We start from the raw sequence: 13,488 nt of genomic DNA on the forward strand, positions 1-13,488 counted from the left end.
TGCTGAGTAGAGTTGATATAACCTCGGGAAATCCTAGGTTCTATCGAACTCGAACATTCACGAACATCCTGCATTAGATTGCTGATGCCTTCACGGTCCGTGGGGAAGGAGGAGACAGCCCAAGTACCGCCTAGTCTAGGTAATAGGCTGAATCCTGGAATTCCAGTCAGTACCCGGGCTGTCTCCTCCTTCCCCACGGACCGTGAAGGCATCAGCAATCAAATGCGTCAGGTTCGTGAACATTCAAGTTCGTTTGAACCTAGGATTTCCCAAGGTTCGATCACTCTACAGCCGAGCGTGCCTGTGCATTAGGAGACGGCACTATAGGATCACATTACATTACATTACTGGGTGTCACAATGGAGATAGATCAGGAAGCTTTGCCTCCTAATTCACAGGTACAGACAGCAGGAAGCAGAGACAACGGCGCCTCCTCAGGTACAGACAGCAGGGAGCGGAGACAACAGCGCCTCCATTATGGTACTTAGGAACCAAATTTTAAATGGGAAAAATGGAAGTACTTTAAAAAATGCTGATTGAGCCCAGAGCTGCCTGATAATCACCTAATCATTTATCTGAACAATCTAAACTTCATTAAGAATATATATATATATATATATATATATATATATATATATATATATACACACACACACACACACATATGTGTTATATACCAGCAGTGAAGGGACAACATGGGGCCCCCCTGTGCTTACTGCGTGCACACAAGGGAGGGGGCGCCAAATTTAATCTTTGCCCCGTGTGCAGGAGAGCCTAGCTACACCTCTGGGGCTACTACATGGGGCACAATTATAGGATTACCTACTGCTTGAGGGATATAATGGGTAACTACCATGTGGGGACATTTACTTTAGGATAGGCAGTGCCAGGAACGCTGCACGCTGCTCTGACAGTGCCAGAAAAGCTGCATGCAATCTTCATTAAATATCATGGTTGGGCCGCGACTTTCTCCAATTATTTGATTTTGGCCGACTGTGTATTTGAGTTTGACACCCCTGCTCCAGAAGGTCAGTGAGGGTCTCTATATGATCCAATGTCGTCCTAAATGACTGATGATAAGAAATAGAATCCACCTGTGTGTAATCCAGTCTCTGTATACATGCAGCTGCTCTGTGATAGTCTCCGTATACAAGCAGCTGCCCTGTGATAGTCTCCGTATACATGCAGCTGCTCTGTGATATTCTCCGTATACATGCAGCTGCTCTGTGATAGTCTCCGTATACATGCAGCTGCTCTGTGATAGTCTCCGTATACATGCAGCTCCTCTGTGATAGTCTCCGTATACATGCAGCTGCTCTGTGATAGTCTCCGTATACATGCAGCTGCTCTGTCATAGTCTCCGTATACATGCAGCTGCTCTGTCATAGTCTCCGTATACATGCAGCTGCTCTGTGATAGTCTCCGTATACAAGCAGCTGCTCTGTGATAGTCTCCGTATACATGCAGCTGCTCTGTGATAGTCTCCGTATACAAGCAGCTGCTCTGTGATATTCTCCGTATACATGCAGCTGCTCTGTGATAGTCTCCGTATACAAGCAGCTGCTCTGTGATAGTCTCCGTATACATGCAGCTGCTCTGTGATATTCTCCGTATACATGCAGCTGCTCTGTGATAGTCTCCGTATACAAGCAGCTGCTCTGTGATAGTCTCCGTATACATGCAGCTGCTCTGTGATAGTCTCCGTATACATGCAGCTGCTCTGTGATAGTCTCCGTATACATGCCCCTACTCTGTGATAGTCTCCGTATACATGCAGCTGCTCTGTGATAGTCTCCGTATACATGCAGCTGCTCTGTCATAGTCTCCGTATACATGCAGCTGCTCTGTGATAGTCTCCGTATACATGCAGCTGCTCTGTGATAGTCTCCGTATACATGCAGCTGCTCTGTGATAGTCTCCGTATACATGCAGCTGCTCTGTGATAGTCTCCGTATACATGCAGCTGCTCTGTGATAGTCTCCGTATACATGCAGCTGCTCTGTGGTAGTCTCCGTATACATGCAGCTGCTCTGTGATAGTCTCCGTATACATGCAGCTGCATCATGAAGACCAAGGAACACACCAGGCAGCTCCCAGATACTGTTGTGAAGTAAAAAGCTGGATTTGGATACAAAAAGATTTCCCAAACTTTTAAAATCTCAAGGAGCGCTGTGCAAGCCATCATATTGAAATGGAAGTAATATCAGACCGCTGCTAATCTACCAAGACCCGGCCGTTTCTCTAAACTTTCATCTCGAACAAGGCGAGCACTGATCAGAGATGCAGCCAAGAGGCCCATGATCCCTCTGGATGAACTACAGAGATCCCAGGCTGAACACCTGAGACTGGGACGGAGATTTATCCTCCAACAAGACAATTATCCAAAATATAAAGCAAAATATTTAAAAGATCCAATAAATTTCATTCCACTCCATGATTGCTGTTGATTCTTCACAAAAAATTTTAATTTTATATCTTTATGTTTGTAGCCTGAAACGTGGCAAAAGGTTGAAAAGTTCAAGCAGGCCAAATACTTTTACAAGGCCCTGGAACTAGTTACCCATAGCAACAATAGATCCGCCTTCATTTCCTAATGTGCTGCACTGTGCTTGGTTGCTATGGGCAACAAGATGAACACAGGGCTGCAACAGACCAATCAGAAAGAAGCTTTAAAGTAGCCTGCCCCTATAGACACACAGTCCCCTCCAGCCTCCTCCTATAGACACACAGTCCTCTCTGGCCACCTATAGACACAGTCCTCTCCAGCCTCCTCCTATAGACACACAGTCCTCTCTGGCCACCTATAGACACAGTCCTCTCCAGCCTCCTCCTATAGACACACAGACAGTCCCCTCCAGCCTCCTCCTATAGACACACAGTCCTCTCCAGCCTCCTCCTATAGACACAGTCCTCTCCAGCCTCCTCCTATACACACACAGTCCCCTCCAGCCTCCTCCTATAGACACACAGTCCTCTCCAGCCTCCTTCTCCTATAGACACACAGTCCCCTCCAGCCTTCTTCTATAGACACAGTCCTCTCCAGCCTCCTCCTATAGACACACAGTCTCTTTCAGCCTCCTTCTTCTCCAATAGACACACAGTCCCCTCCAGCCTACTTCTTCTATAGATACACAGTCCCCTCCAGCCTCCTCCTTCTATAGACACACAGTCCTCTCCAGCCTCCTCCTTCTATAGACACACAGTCCTCTCCAGCCTCCTCCTTCTATAGACACACAGTCCTCTCCAGCCTCCTCCTCCTCCTCCTCCTCCTATAGACACAGTCCTCTCCAGCCTCCTTCTCCTCCTATAGACACACAGTCCCCTCCAGCCTCCTCCTATAGACTCATAGTCCTCTCCAGCCTTTTCCTCCTATAGACACACAGTCCCCTCCAGCCTCCTCCTATAGACACACAGTCCCCTCCAGCCTCCTCCTATAGACACACAGTCCCCTCCAGCCTCCTCCTTCTATAGACACACAGTCCTCTCCAGCCTCCTTCTCCTATAGACATACAGTCCCCTCAAGCCTCCTCCTCCTATAGACACACAGTCCCCTCCAGCCTCCCCCTCCTCCTATAGACACACAGTCCCCTCCAGCCTCCTCCTATAGACACACAGTCCCCTCCAGCCTCCTCCTATAGACACACAGTCCCCTCCAGCCTCCTCCTTCTATAGACACACAGTCCTCTCCAGCCTCCTTCTCCTATAGACATACAGTCCCCTCAAGCCTCCTCCTCCTATAGACACAGAGTCCCCTCCAGCCTCCCCCTCCTCCTATAGACACACAGTCCCCTCCAGCCTCCTCCTATAGACACACAGTCCCCTCCAGCCTCCTCCTCCCATAGACACACAGTCCTCTCCAGCCTTCTTCTATAGACACACAGTCCTCTCCAGCCTCCTTCTCCTATAGACATACAGTCCCCTCAAGCCTCCTCCTCCTATAGACACACAGTCCCCTTCAGCCTTCTCCTCCTCCTATGGACACACAGTCCTCTCCAGCCTCCTCCTTCTCCTCCTATAGACACACCGTCCTCTCCAGCCTCCTCCTTCTGTAGACACACAGTCCTCTCCAGCCTCCTCCTCCTATAGACACACAGTCCCCTCCAGCCTCCTTCTCCTCCTATAGACACACAGTCCCCTCCAGCCTCCTCCTATAGACACACAGTCCCCTCCAGCCTCCTCCTATAGACACACAGTCCCCTCCAGCCTCCTCCTATAGACACACAGTCCCCTCCAGCCTCCTCCTATAGACACACAGTCCCCTCCAGCCTCCTCCTATAGACACACAGTCCCCTCCAGCCTCCTCCTATAGACACACAGTCCCCTCCAGCCTCCTCCTATAGACACACAGTCCTCTCCAGCCTCCTCCTATAGACACACAGTCCCCTCCAGCCTCCTCCTATAGACACACAGTCCCCTCCAGCCTCCTCCTATAGACACACAGTCCCCTCCAGCCTCCTCCTATAGACACACAGTCCCCTCCAGCCTCCTCCTATAGACACACAGTCCCCTCCAGCCTCCTCCTATAGACACACAGTCCCCTCCAGCCTCCTCCTATAGACACACAGTCCCCTCCAGCCTCCTCCTATAGACACACAGTCCCCTCCAGCCTCCTCCTATAGACACACAGTCCCCTCCAGCCTCCTCCTATAGACACACAGTCCCCTCCAGCCTCCTCCTATAGACACACAGTCCTCTTCTGCCTCCTCCTTCTTTAGACACACAGTCCCCTCCAGCCTCCTCCTATAGACACACAGTCCCCTCCAGCCTCCTCCTATAGACACACAGTCCCCTCCAGCCTCCTCCTATAGACACACAGTCCTCTTCTGCCTCCTCCTTCTTTAGACACACAGTCCCCTCCAGCCTCCTCCTATAGACACACAGTCCCCTCCAGCCTCCTCCTATAGACACACAGTCCCCTCCAGCCTCCTCCTATAGACACACAGTCCTCTCCAGCCTTCTCCTCCTATAGACACACAGTCCCCTCCAGCCTCCTCCTCCTCCTATAGACACACAGTCCTCTCCAGCCTCCTCCTCCTATAGACACACAGTCCCCTCCAGCCTCCTTCTCCTATAGACACACCGTCCTCTCCAGCCTCCTCCTCCTAGACACACCGTCCCCTCCAGCCTCCTCCTCTTATAGACACACCGTCCCCTCCAGCCTCCTCCTCCTATAGACACACAGTCCCCTCCAGCCTCCTTCTCCTATAGACACACAGTCCTCTCCAGCCTCCTCCTCCTAGACACACCGTCCCCTCCAGCCTCCTCCTCTTATAGACACACCGTCCCCTCCAGCCTCCTCCTCCTATAGACACACCGTCCTCTCCAGCCTCCTCCTCCTATAGACACACAGTCCTCTCCAGCCTCCTTCTCCTCCTATAGACACACAGTCCCCTGCAGCCTCCTCCTCCTCCTCCTATAGACACACAGTCCTCTCCAGCCTCCTCCTTCTATAGACACACAGTCCTCTCCAGCCTCCTCCTTCTATAGACACTGTCCTCTCCAGCCTTCTCCTTCTATAGACACACAGTCCTCTCCAGCCTTCTCCTTCTATAGACACACAGTCCTCTCCAGCCTCCTTCTCCTCCTATAGACACACAGTCCTCTCCAGCCTCCTTCTCCTCCTATAGACACACAGTCCCCTCCAGCCTCCTCCTCCTCCTATAGACAAACAGTCCCCTCTAGCCTACTTCTCCTATGGACACAGAGTGTTCTCCAGCCTCCTCCTCCCATAGACACACAGTCCCATCCAGCCTCCTTCTTCTCCTATGGACACACAGTCCCCTCTGGCCTCCAAACTTGCTGCAGCTCTTACTTGTTCAGGTTGACGTCCTTCCCTTGCTCGTGGGCCTCCAGCAGTTGTTTGATGACGTCGGCGATGGTCATCATCATCAGCTCGGCCTGGCTGACATCTCCTGTGGTAGAGAATAATAGAAGACGATATGAGACACCTAAGGTAACAAACTAGAGACCCCTCTGTACAGCTCCCCAGTGTAGACAGGATAAGACCTGCGGAGTATCTACCCCTAATCTAGAGACATAATATACAGAATGAAGAAAATGAGCAATAAGAATAATCCTTACTACTCATGGGTAAAATGAGGTATAATGAAATAGAATGAAGATGATGGTGGAATAAACACTAATTAAACAGATTCCTATGGAAAGTCCTACAAATTGTGAGAGATGCAACACAGCATATATGTGCAGTATATAGCAGAATGGAAAGAGATGCCTACTAATTCTGTGCTGGGGGGGTCCATAAACAGGAGCACTGAGGTCCCACAGAAGATCAATAGGTGCAAGCCTGGGATATCAGGGGTCAGGGTAGTCCTAAGAAGTTGTGAACATGCTCTTCCAACCAGTGTTGGACGGTTCTAGCCATGTGACATGTTACATTGCCTTCCTGGAACATACCATCCGCCCCAGGGGAGATCAGTATTTACCGAGCAGCAGAGAAGACAACCCTTTGCCGAGCAGCAGAGAAGACAGCCCTTTACCGAGCAGCAGAGAAGACAGCCCTTTACCGAGCAGCAGAGAAGACAGCCCTTTACCGAGCAGCAGAGAAGACAGCCCTTTACCAACCAGCAGAGAAGACAGCCCTTTACCGAGCAGCAGAGCAGATAACTTTTTACCGGGCAGCAGAGAAGACAGCCCTTTACCAACCAGCAGAGAAGACAGCCCTTTACCGAGCAGCAGAGCAGATAACTTTTTACCGGGCAGCAGAGAAGACAACCCTTTACCGAGCAGCAGAGAAGACAACCCTTTACTAACCAGCAGAGAAGACAACCCTTTACCGAGCAGCAGAGAAGACAACCCTTTACCGAGCAGCAGAGAAGACAGCCCTTTACCAACCAGCAGAGAAGACAGCCCTTTACCGAGCAGCAGAGCAGATAACTTTTTACCGGGCAGCAGAGAAGACAACCCTTACCGAGCAGCAGAGAAGACAAGCCTTTACTAACCAGCAGAGAAGACAACCCTTTACCGAGCAGCAGAGAAGACAACCCTTTACCGAGCAGCAGAGAAGACAACCCTTTACCGAGCAGCAGAGAAGACAACCCTTTACCGAGCAGCAGAGAAGACAGCCCTTTACCAACCAGCAGAGAAGACAGCCTTTTACCAGTCAGTGGAGAAGACAACCCTTTACCGAGCAGCAGAGAAGACAACCCTTTACCGAGCAGCAGAGAAGACAGCCCTTTACCAACCAGCAGAGAAGACAACCCTTTACCGAGCAGCAGAGCAGATAACTTTTTACCGGGCAGCAGAGAAGACAACCCTTTACCGAGCAGCAGAGAGGACAACCCTTTACTAACCAGCAGAGAAGACAACCCTTTACCGAGCAGCAGAGAAGACAGCCCTTTACCGAGCAGCAGAGAAGACAACCCTTTACCGAGCAGCAGAGAAGACAGCCCTTTACCGAGCAGCAGAGAAGACAACCCTTTACCGAGCAGCAGAGAAGACAACCCTTTACCGAGCAGCAGAGAAGACAACCCTTTACTAACCAGCAGAGAAGACAACCCTTTACCGAGCAGCAGAGAAGACAACCCTTTACCGAGCAGCAGAGAAGACAACCCTTTACTAACCAGCAGAGAAGACAACCCTTTACCGAGCAGCAGAGAAGACAACCCTTTACCGAGCAGCAGAGAAGACAACCCTTTACCGAGCAGCAGAGAGGACAACCCTTTACTAACCAGCAGAGAAGCCAAGCCTTTACCAAGCAGCAGAGAAGACAACCCTTTACCAAGCAGCAGAGAAGACAACCCTTTACCAATTAGTGATGTAATTTTACAAACATCTAGTATCCCATCTGGCTATGAGATGCCCCACTGTAGTCCGTCCTCATCCACTTTCATAGCTGACGCTCACCCCTCACATCAGTGACACCTGGCGCTCCACATCTCTTACACACTATCTGGGGCTGGTACACACACTACCCTCCCTCCAGTTCTGTCTCTTTGTTACAATGTATCAGGGCAGAATGTTGCACTCTGTACAGTGGATACAATGGTAACAAACCCTCAGCTGTGGGAGGTTTCCAGCCTCTAGAGCAGTGTCCCAAGCCTGAGGCCCCCAGCTGTTACTGAACTACAACTCCCATCATGCCCTGACAGCCTTGGGTTGTAGTGTGTGATAGTATAATTAGGAGGGTTATGTCTACATTCACACTGTATGCAATGCGCATGTCTGGCGCTTGAGGTGTGGTGGAACTACAAGCCCCAGCATTTCCCGATGGAAGTTGTACCTGTCGGGGCGGCACAGACTGCAGACCAATGAGAGACGATATATACAGACATGACTACTACATAGCACAATGACAGCCGGTACGGCCATGGCTGAGGCCGCCTCACGGCGCCGGTTCTCACCCGGTCTTTTCTTGGGCTTCATCTCCGCCACGTTCAGATGTACACAACACCACGAGTTGTGCTGGGAGTCCTGGCCCCGCCCCGCTGTCAGGTTCCGGATTGTACGGACAGCGGAGAGGGACAAACTACATGGAGGAGCAATCAAAGACGGTGTGTGACGAGGGACAAACTACTCCGAAAGACACAGCCGCTCCAAGCGGTACATATTGGCAACTACAGTAAAGAATGCAGCGTAATGCGCAGTAATAATTCATCACTATCACCGATTACTACTCTATAGTAATGTATATTGCTGCGCTGTAGCTACCAATATAGTATATTCTCTCTATTGCCGATAGCAACCAATCACAGCTCAGCTTTCATTTTACCACAGCAACTTTAGAACTGGAAGCTGAGCTGTGATTGGTTTATATGGGCAAGAGAGAGACTGTGACAATAAGAAAGCGTCTAAAATCACTCATTTGCGCCCCCTCAATAGAGCAGAGTGCCCCCCTATAAAGTGTCAGAGTGCCCCCTCAATGGAACAGAGTGCCCCCAATAAAGTGTCAGAGTGCCCCCTCAATGGAACAGAGTGCCCCCAATAAAGTGTCAGAGTGCCCCCTCAATGGAACAGAGTGCCCCCAATAAAGTGTCAGAGTGCCCCCTCAATGGAACAGAGTGCCCCCAATAAAGTGTCAGAGTGCCCCCTCAATGGAACAGAGTGCCCCCCTATAAAGTGTCAGAGTGCCCCCTCAATACCGCAGTGACCCTCAATAGAGCAGAGTGCCCCCCAATTAATTATGCAGAGTGCCCCAACAGAGCAAAGTGCCACCTCAATAGAGCAGAGTGCCCCCTAGCAGAGCAGTGCCCTCCAATAGTGTCAGAGTGCACCCCTAATATAGCAGAGTGCCCCCCAACAGAGCAGTGCCCTCCAATAGTGTCAGAGTGCACCCCTAATATAGCAGAGTGCCCCCCAACAGAGCAGTGCCCTCCAATAGTGTCAGAGTGCACCTTCAATAGAGCAGCGTGCCCCAAATAAAGTTTCAGTGTTTCCCTCAATAGAGCAGAGTGCCCAAATAAATAATGCAAAGTGCCCCCTAATATAGCAGAGTGCCCCCCTAATATAGCAGAGTGCCCCCCCCCAATGAATAACGCAGAGTGACCCCACTAACATTGCTTCATGCCAATCACTAATAGAGAACAGTGCTATTCCCTATTACAGAAAACTGTCCCCCTGTAGTAGAGCACAGTTTCCCTGAGTGCCCCCGCAGCTGCTGTCAGACTTTCCCTTTGATCATGCCATCTAAAATGCCCCCATAAAGAATGCCGTCCTGAATGTGTCCACTGAATAGTGTCAGCAAATGCGGAAAAAAATATATACTGGTGTCTTGGATTACAAGCATAATTCGTTCCGGGACCGCGCTTGTAATCCCAACCACTCCTAAACCAAAGCAAATTTTCCCATAAGAAATCACTGATATGCAGACAACTGGTTCCACATTCCAAAAATAATGTTTTTTTTTATTCTGAATAACATGTAATGAGAAACAGCTGAATATGTCATATTATTTATTTGAATATGTCATAAGTGACTGTACAGTATAGCAATCAGCATGTGTGAAAAACAGAAGCAGTTTGTAGATACAAGATGGAACTGCAGCTCCCCATAATGCAGTAGCGTAGTACAGGCTAGAATAGAGAAGCAGCTGCTGTCTGTGTGGTCACATGACAGCAATGGGGAAGGGGTGTGTGTTCAGCATGGACCAATCAGGAAGTGAGAATCACAGAGCAGGAGGGCAGTGACAGAAACTTTTCTATACAGCAGTGTGAATGGCTGAGTGTGAGTGCAGATATAGCTGAGTGTGAGTGCTGGCACATTATAGCAGGAATGGAGAGCATGGGAAACACAAGGACTGACAGAGACTGCAGGGAGCATCAAGAAATGAGCTGGGAATATGTGGGCACATAAATGCAGCACTCTCTGTCCGGAGAGAGAGAGTCAGTGGTGGATTATAATGTGGGTGGTTTGGGCGGGTGCCCGGGGCCTGAGGCTCCGGGGGGGGGGGGGGGGGCCATGCCACATTGCCCACATTATAATCCGCCACTGACTCTCTTGTACTGTCCCCGGCTGATGCACAGCTGCCGGGGTTGTCCTATCCTATCCCTGGCAGAGCGCGCATCAGAGAGCTCCCCGTGCGCCTGTGGCTGTGACTTCCAGCGCACGGGGAGCTCTATAATGCGTGCGCTGCTGGGGATAGGACGGGACAACCCCGGCAGCCACACATCAGCCGGGGGACAGAACAGGAGGCAAGAGGCTCCACGGGGGAACGGATGCTAGGTGAGTTGTGTTTTTTTTTTTTTTTTGTGTTATCTGCTGACTGCTGTGCACAGAGAGGGAAGAGGGGGACCATCTATAAGGGGGGAAGAGGGGGACCATCTATAAGGAGGGGAAGAGGGGGACCATCTATAAGGAGGGGAAGAGGGGGACCATCTATAAGGGGGGGAAGAGGGGACCATCTATAAGGGGGGAAGAGGGGGACCATCTATAAGGGGGGGGAGAGGGAAGGGGGAAAGAGGGGACCATCTATAAGGGGGGGGAGAGGGGGACCATCTATAAGGGGGGGGGGGAAGAGGGGGACCATCTATAAGGGGGGAAGAGGGGGACCATCTATAAGGGGGGGGAAGAGGGGGACCATCTATAAGGGGGGAAGAGGGGGACCATCTATAAGGGGGGAAGAGGGAAGAGGGGGACCATCTATAAGGGGGGAAGAGGGAAGAGGGGGACCATCTATAAGGGGGGGAATAGGGGGACCATCTATAAGGGGGGAAGAGGGGGACCATCTATAAGGGGGGGAAGGGGGGGACCATCTATAAGGGGGGAAGGGGGGGACCATCTATAAGGGGGGAAGAGGGAAGAGGGGACCATCTATAAGGGGGGAAGGGGGGGGACCGTCTATAAGGGGGGAAGAGGGGGACCATCTATAGGGGGAGAGGGGACCATCTATAAGGGGGGACCATCTATAAGGAGGGAAGAGGGGGACCATCTATAAGGGGGAAGAAGGGGACCATCTATAAGGGGGGGAATAGGGGGAACATCTATAAGGGGGGGGAGAGGGGGACCATCTATAAGGGGGGGAAGGGGGGGACCATCTATAAGGGGGGGAAGGGGGGACCATCTATAAGGGGTGGAAGAGGGGGGACCATCTATAAGTGGGGGAAGGGGGGACCATCTATAAGGGGGAACAGGGAAGAGGGGGACCATCTATAAGGGGGGGAGCTCCCAAACCAAAACAATGCTCTTACATATATCGGTATTACCTAAGTATGACCACTAGGTGTCAGGCACATACCGCTGATACAAGAATGCTATCCTATGACACGATGCAATTTGTCGGCATTTTGGGGTTCTGATTTGTGGATTTCTATTTAGCCGCATAAGGAAATATATTGCATCAGTTTTTACTTTATATAAAGATGGGTTCCGTGTCCAATCTAAAGAAATATCCTGATGAGTGATCATAACAATACAATCGGACAGATTCTATACCAGGTTTTACAGTCATCCCAATGAATTATATAAGATAGACCAGGGTTCTCCAGCAGGAAAAAAAATTCTTTCAAATCTACTGGTGTCAGAAAGTGCCCGAGATTTGTAATTTACTGTTTTAATGTACTGTTTAAAAAAATATCCAGTCCTGCAGTACTTATCAGCTGCTGTATGTTCTGCAGGAAGTGGTGTATTCTTTCCAGTCTGACACCATGCTCTCTGCTGCCACCTCTGTCTGTGGCAGGAATCGTCCAGAGCAGTAGTAAATCCCCATAGAAAACCTCTCCTGCGCCCCAGACGGGAAATAATCCACCACAGGACGTACAGCAGCTGCTAAGTACTGGAAGACTGGAGATGTTTTAATAGAAGTAAATTACAAATCTATGTAACTTTCTGACACTAGTTGATTTGAAAAAAAATTATTTCACTGGAGTACCCCTTTAAGCCCAGTATTTTATATGCAAGTCTTAAGGGAAAATGTACAGGACTGAAACTAAAAACCACCCTGAAACACAAACCCCAGCAGCCCCCATACTCTAGCGCATGGGTCTCCAAACTGCGGCCCTATAGCTGTTGCAAAACTACATTTCCCATCATGCCTGGACAGCCAAATCCAATGTTTAGCTGTCCAGGCATGATGGGAATTGTGGTTTTGCAACAGCTGGAGGGCCGCAGTTTGGAGACCCATGCTCTAGCGCCTCCCACCACAAATCAGGGCAAAGAAGCTAAACTACTTCACACGCTTGTGGCTGCCTTCTGTACCCACTGGTGCTGTTTCATGTTACTAGATTCTATATCCCCATATCATATAAGTACTACCCACAGAACAGGAGCGCCCCCTGTATTCAAATATACTCTGACCCTTTTACAGTCTGGTTCATGGGACAATTGTATAAAATCTGCGACAGTTGTCTAGTAACATCCCACCGGGGAAGAGGGTGGATACAAAGATGCCAGTAGAATGCACATGACTAGACTGGACAAGACTAGACAAGACAACGTGACATCACAATTGTCTATGACAACACACTGATGTAGGAGTATAGAAGGAATGACACAAGCGCATTTCATTTTTCTTGTCTTTCTCAGCATTTGGAGTTGAGGAAACTTGGAGGAAAAGCTAAAGAGGAGCTGAGGAAGATCACCTGTGTGAGGATGAAAACATGCATGAGGCATCTCCTCTAGAATCCCCTATAAATAGGTGGGGTTAAGCAGTGGTCGGCAGATGATAGACGTGATCCAGGGGGATGTCCGATCACGCCTTGTGGGGTCAGGAAGGAGTTATTTTATTTGCCTAAGATTCAAATCTCTTGGGGTTTCTCCTCGTTCCTCTGGATCATAATTTATTAGTATATAAGACCTCTGCCTATCACTGGGGGGGGGGGGGGGGGGTCTTATAGGGGAGTACCCCTTTAAACCACACAATGTAACTTTACTATCAGCGTCAGACTGGGGTATCTGGGGCCCACCAGAGGAAATGATCCTGGGGCCCACCAATGAAGAATCAGTGAGAAACGACATGTCAGTCAGTGTTAGTGCAGGTTCTTAAGCTGGGGGCCCACCGGAGGATCCTCTGGTACTCTGGTGGGCCAGTCCGTCACT

At 50.1% G+C, this 13,488-nt stretch overlaps 1 protein-coding gene across 3 annotated transcripts in view; it reads right to left on the reverse strand.

Annotated features, from left to right (window-relative positions):
- The window catches only part of ELP3 (elongator acetyltransferase complex subunit 3), a 238,387-nt gene that overhangs the window by 83,333 nt on the left and 141,566 nt on the right, over window positions 1–13,488 (reverse strand). Inside the window, exons 1-2 of one of the 3 annotated variants that reach the window (XM_069975785.1) lie at window positions 8,361–8,468; window positions 5,813–5,912 (exon numbers count right to left, since the gene is read on the reverse strand). The exons of the other annotated variants lie outside the window; for them this stretch is intronic. Of the exons in view, the coding sequence (XP_069831886.1) occupies window positions 5,813–5,912; window positions 8,361–8,382 (122 nt within the window). The 5' untranslated portion in view covers window positions 8,383–8,468. Of the gene's footprint in view, window positions 1–5,812; window positions 5,913–8,360; window positions 8,469–13,488 lie in introns of those variants that run through there. 3 annotated transcript variants of the gene reach the window in all.

This window comes from Dendropsophus ebraccatus, chromosome 6 (genome assembly GCF_027789765.1).
Source record: "Dendropsophus ebraccatus isolate aDenEbr1 chromosome 6, aDenEbr1.pat, whole genome shotgun sequence".
Lineage (NCBI taxonomy): Eukaryota > Metazoa > Chordata > Amphibia > Anura > Hylidae > Dendropsophus > Dendropsophus ebraccatus.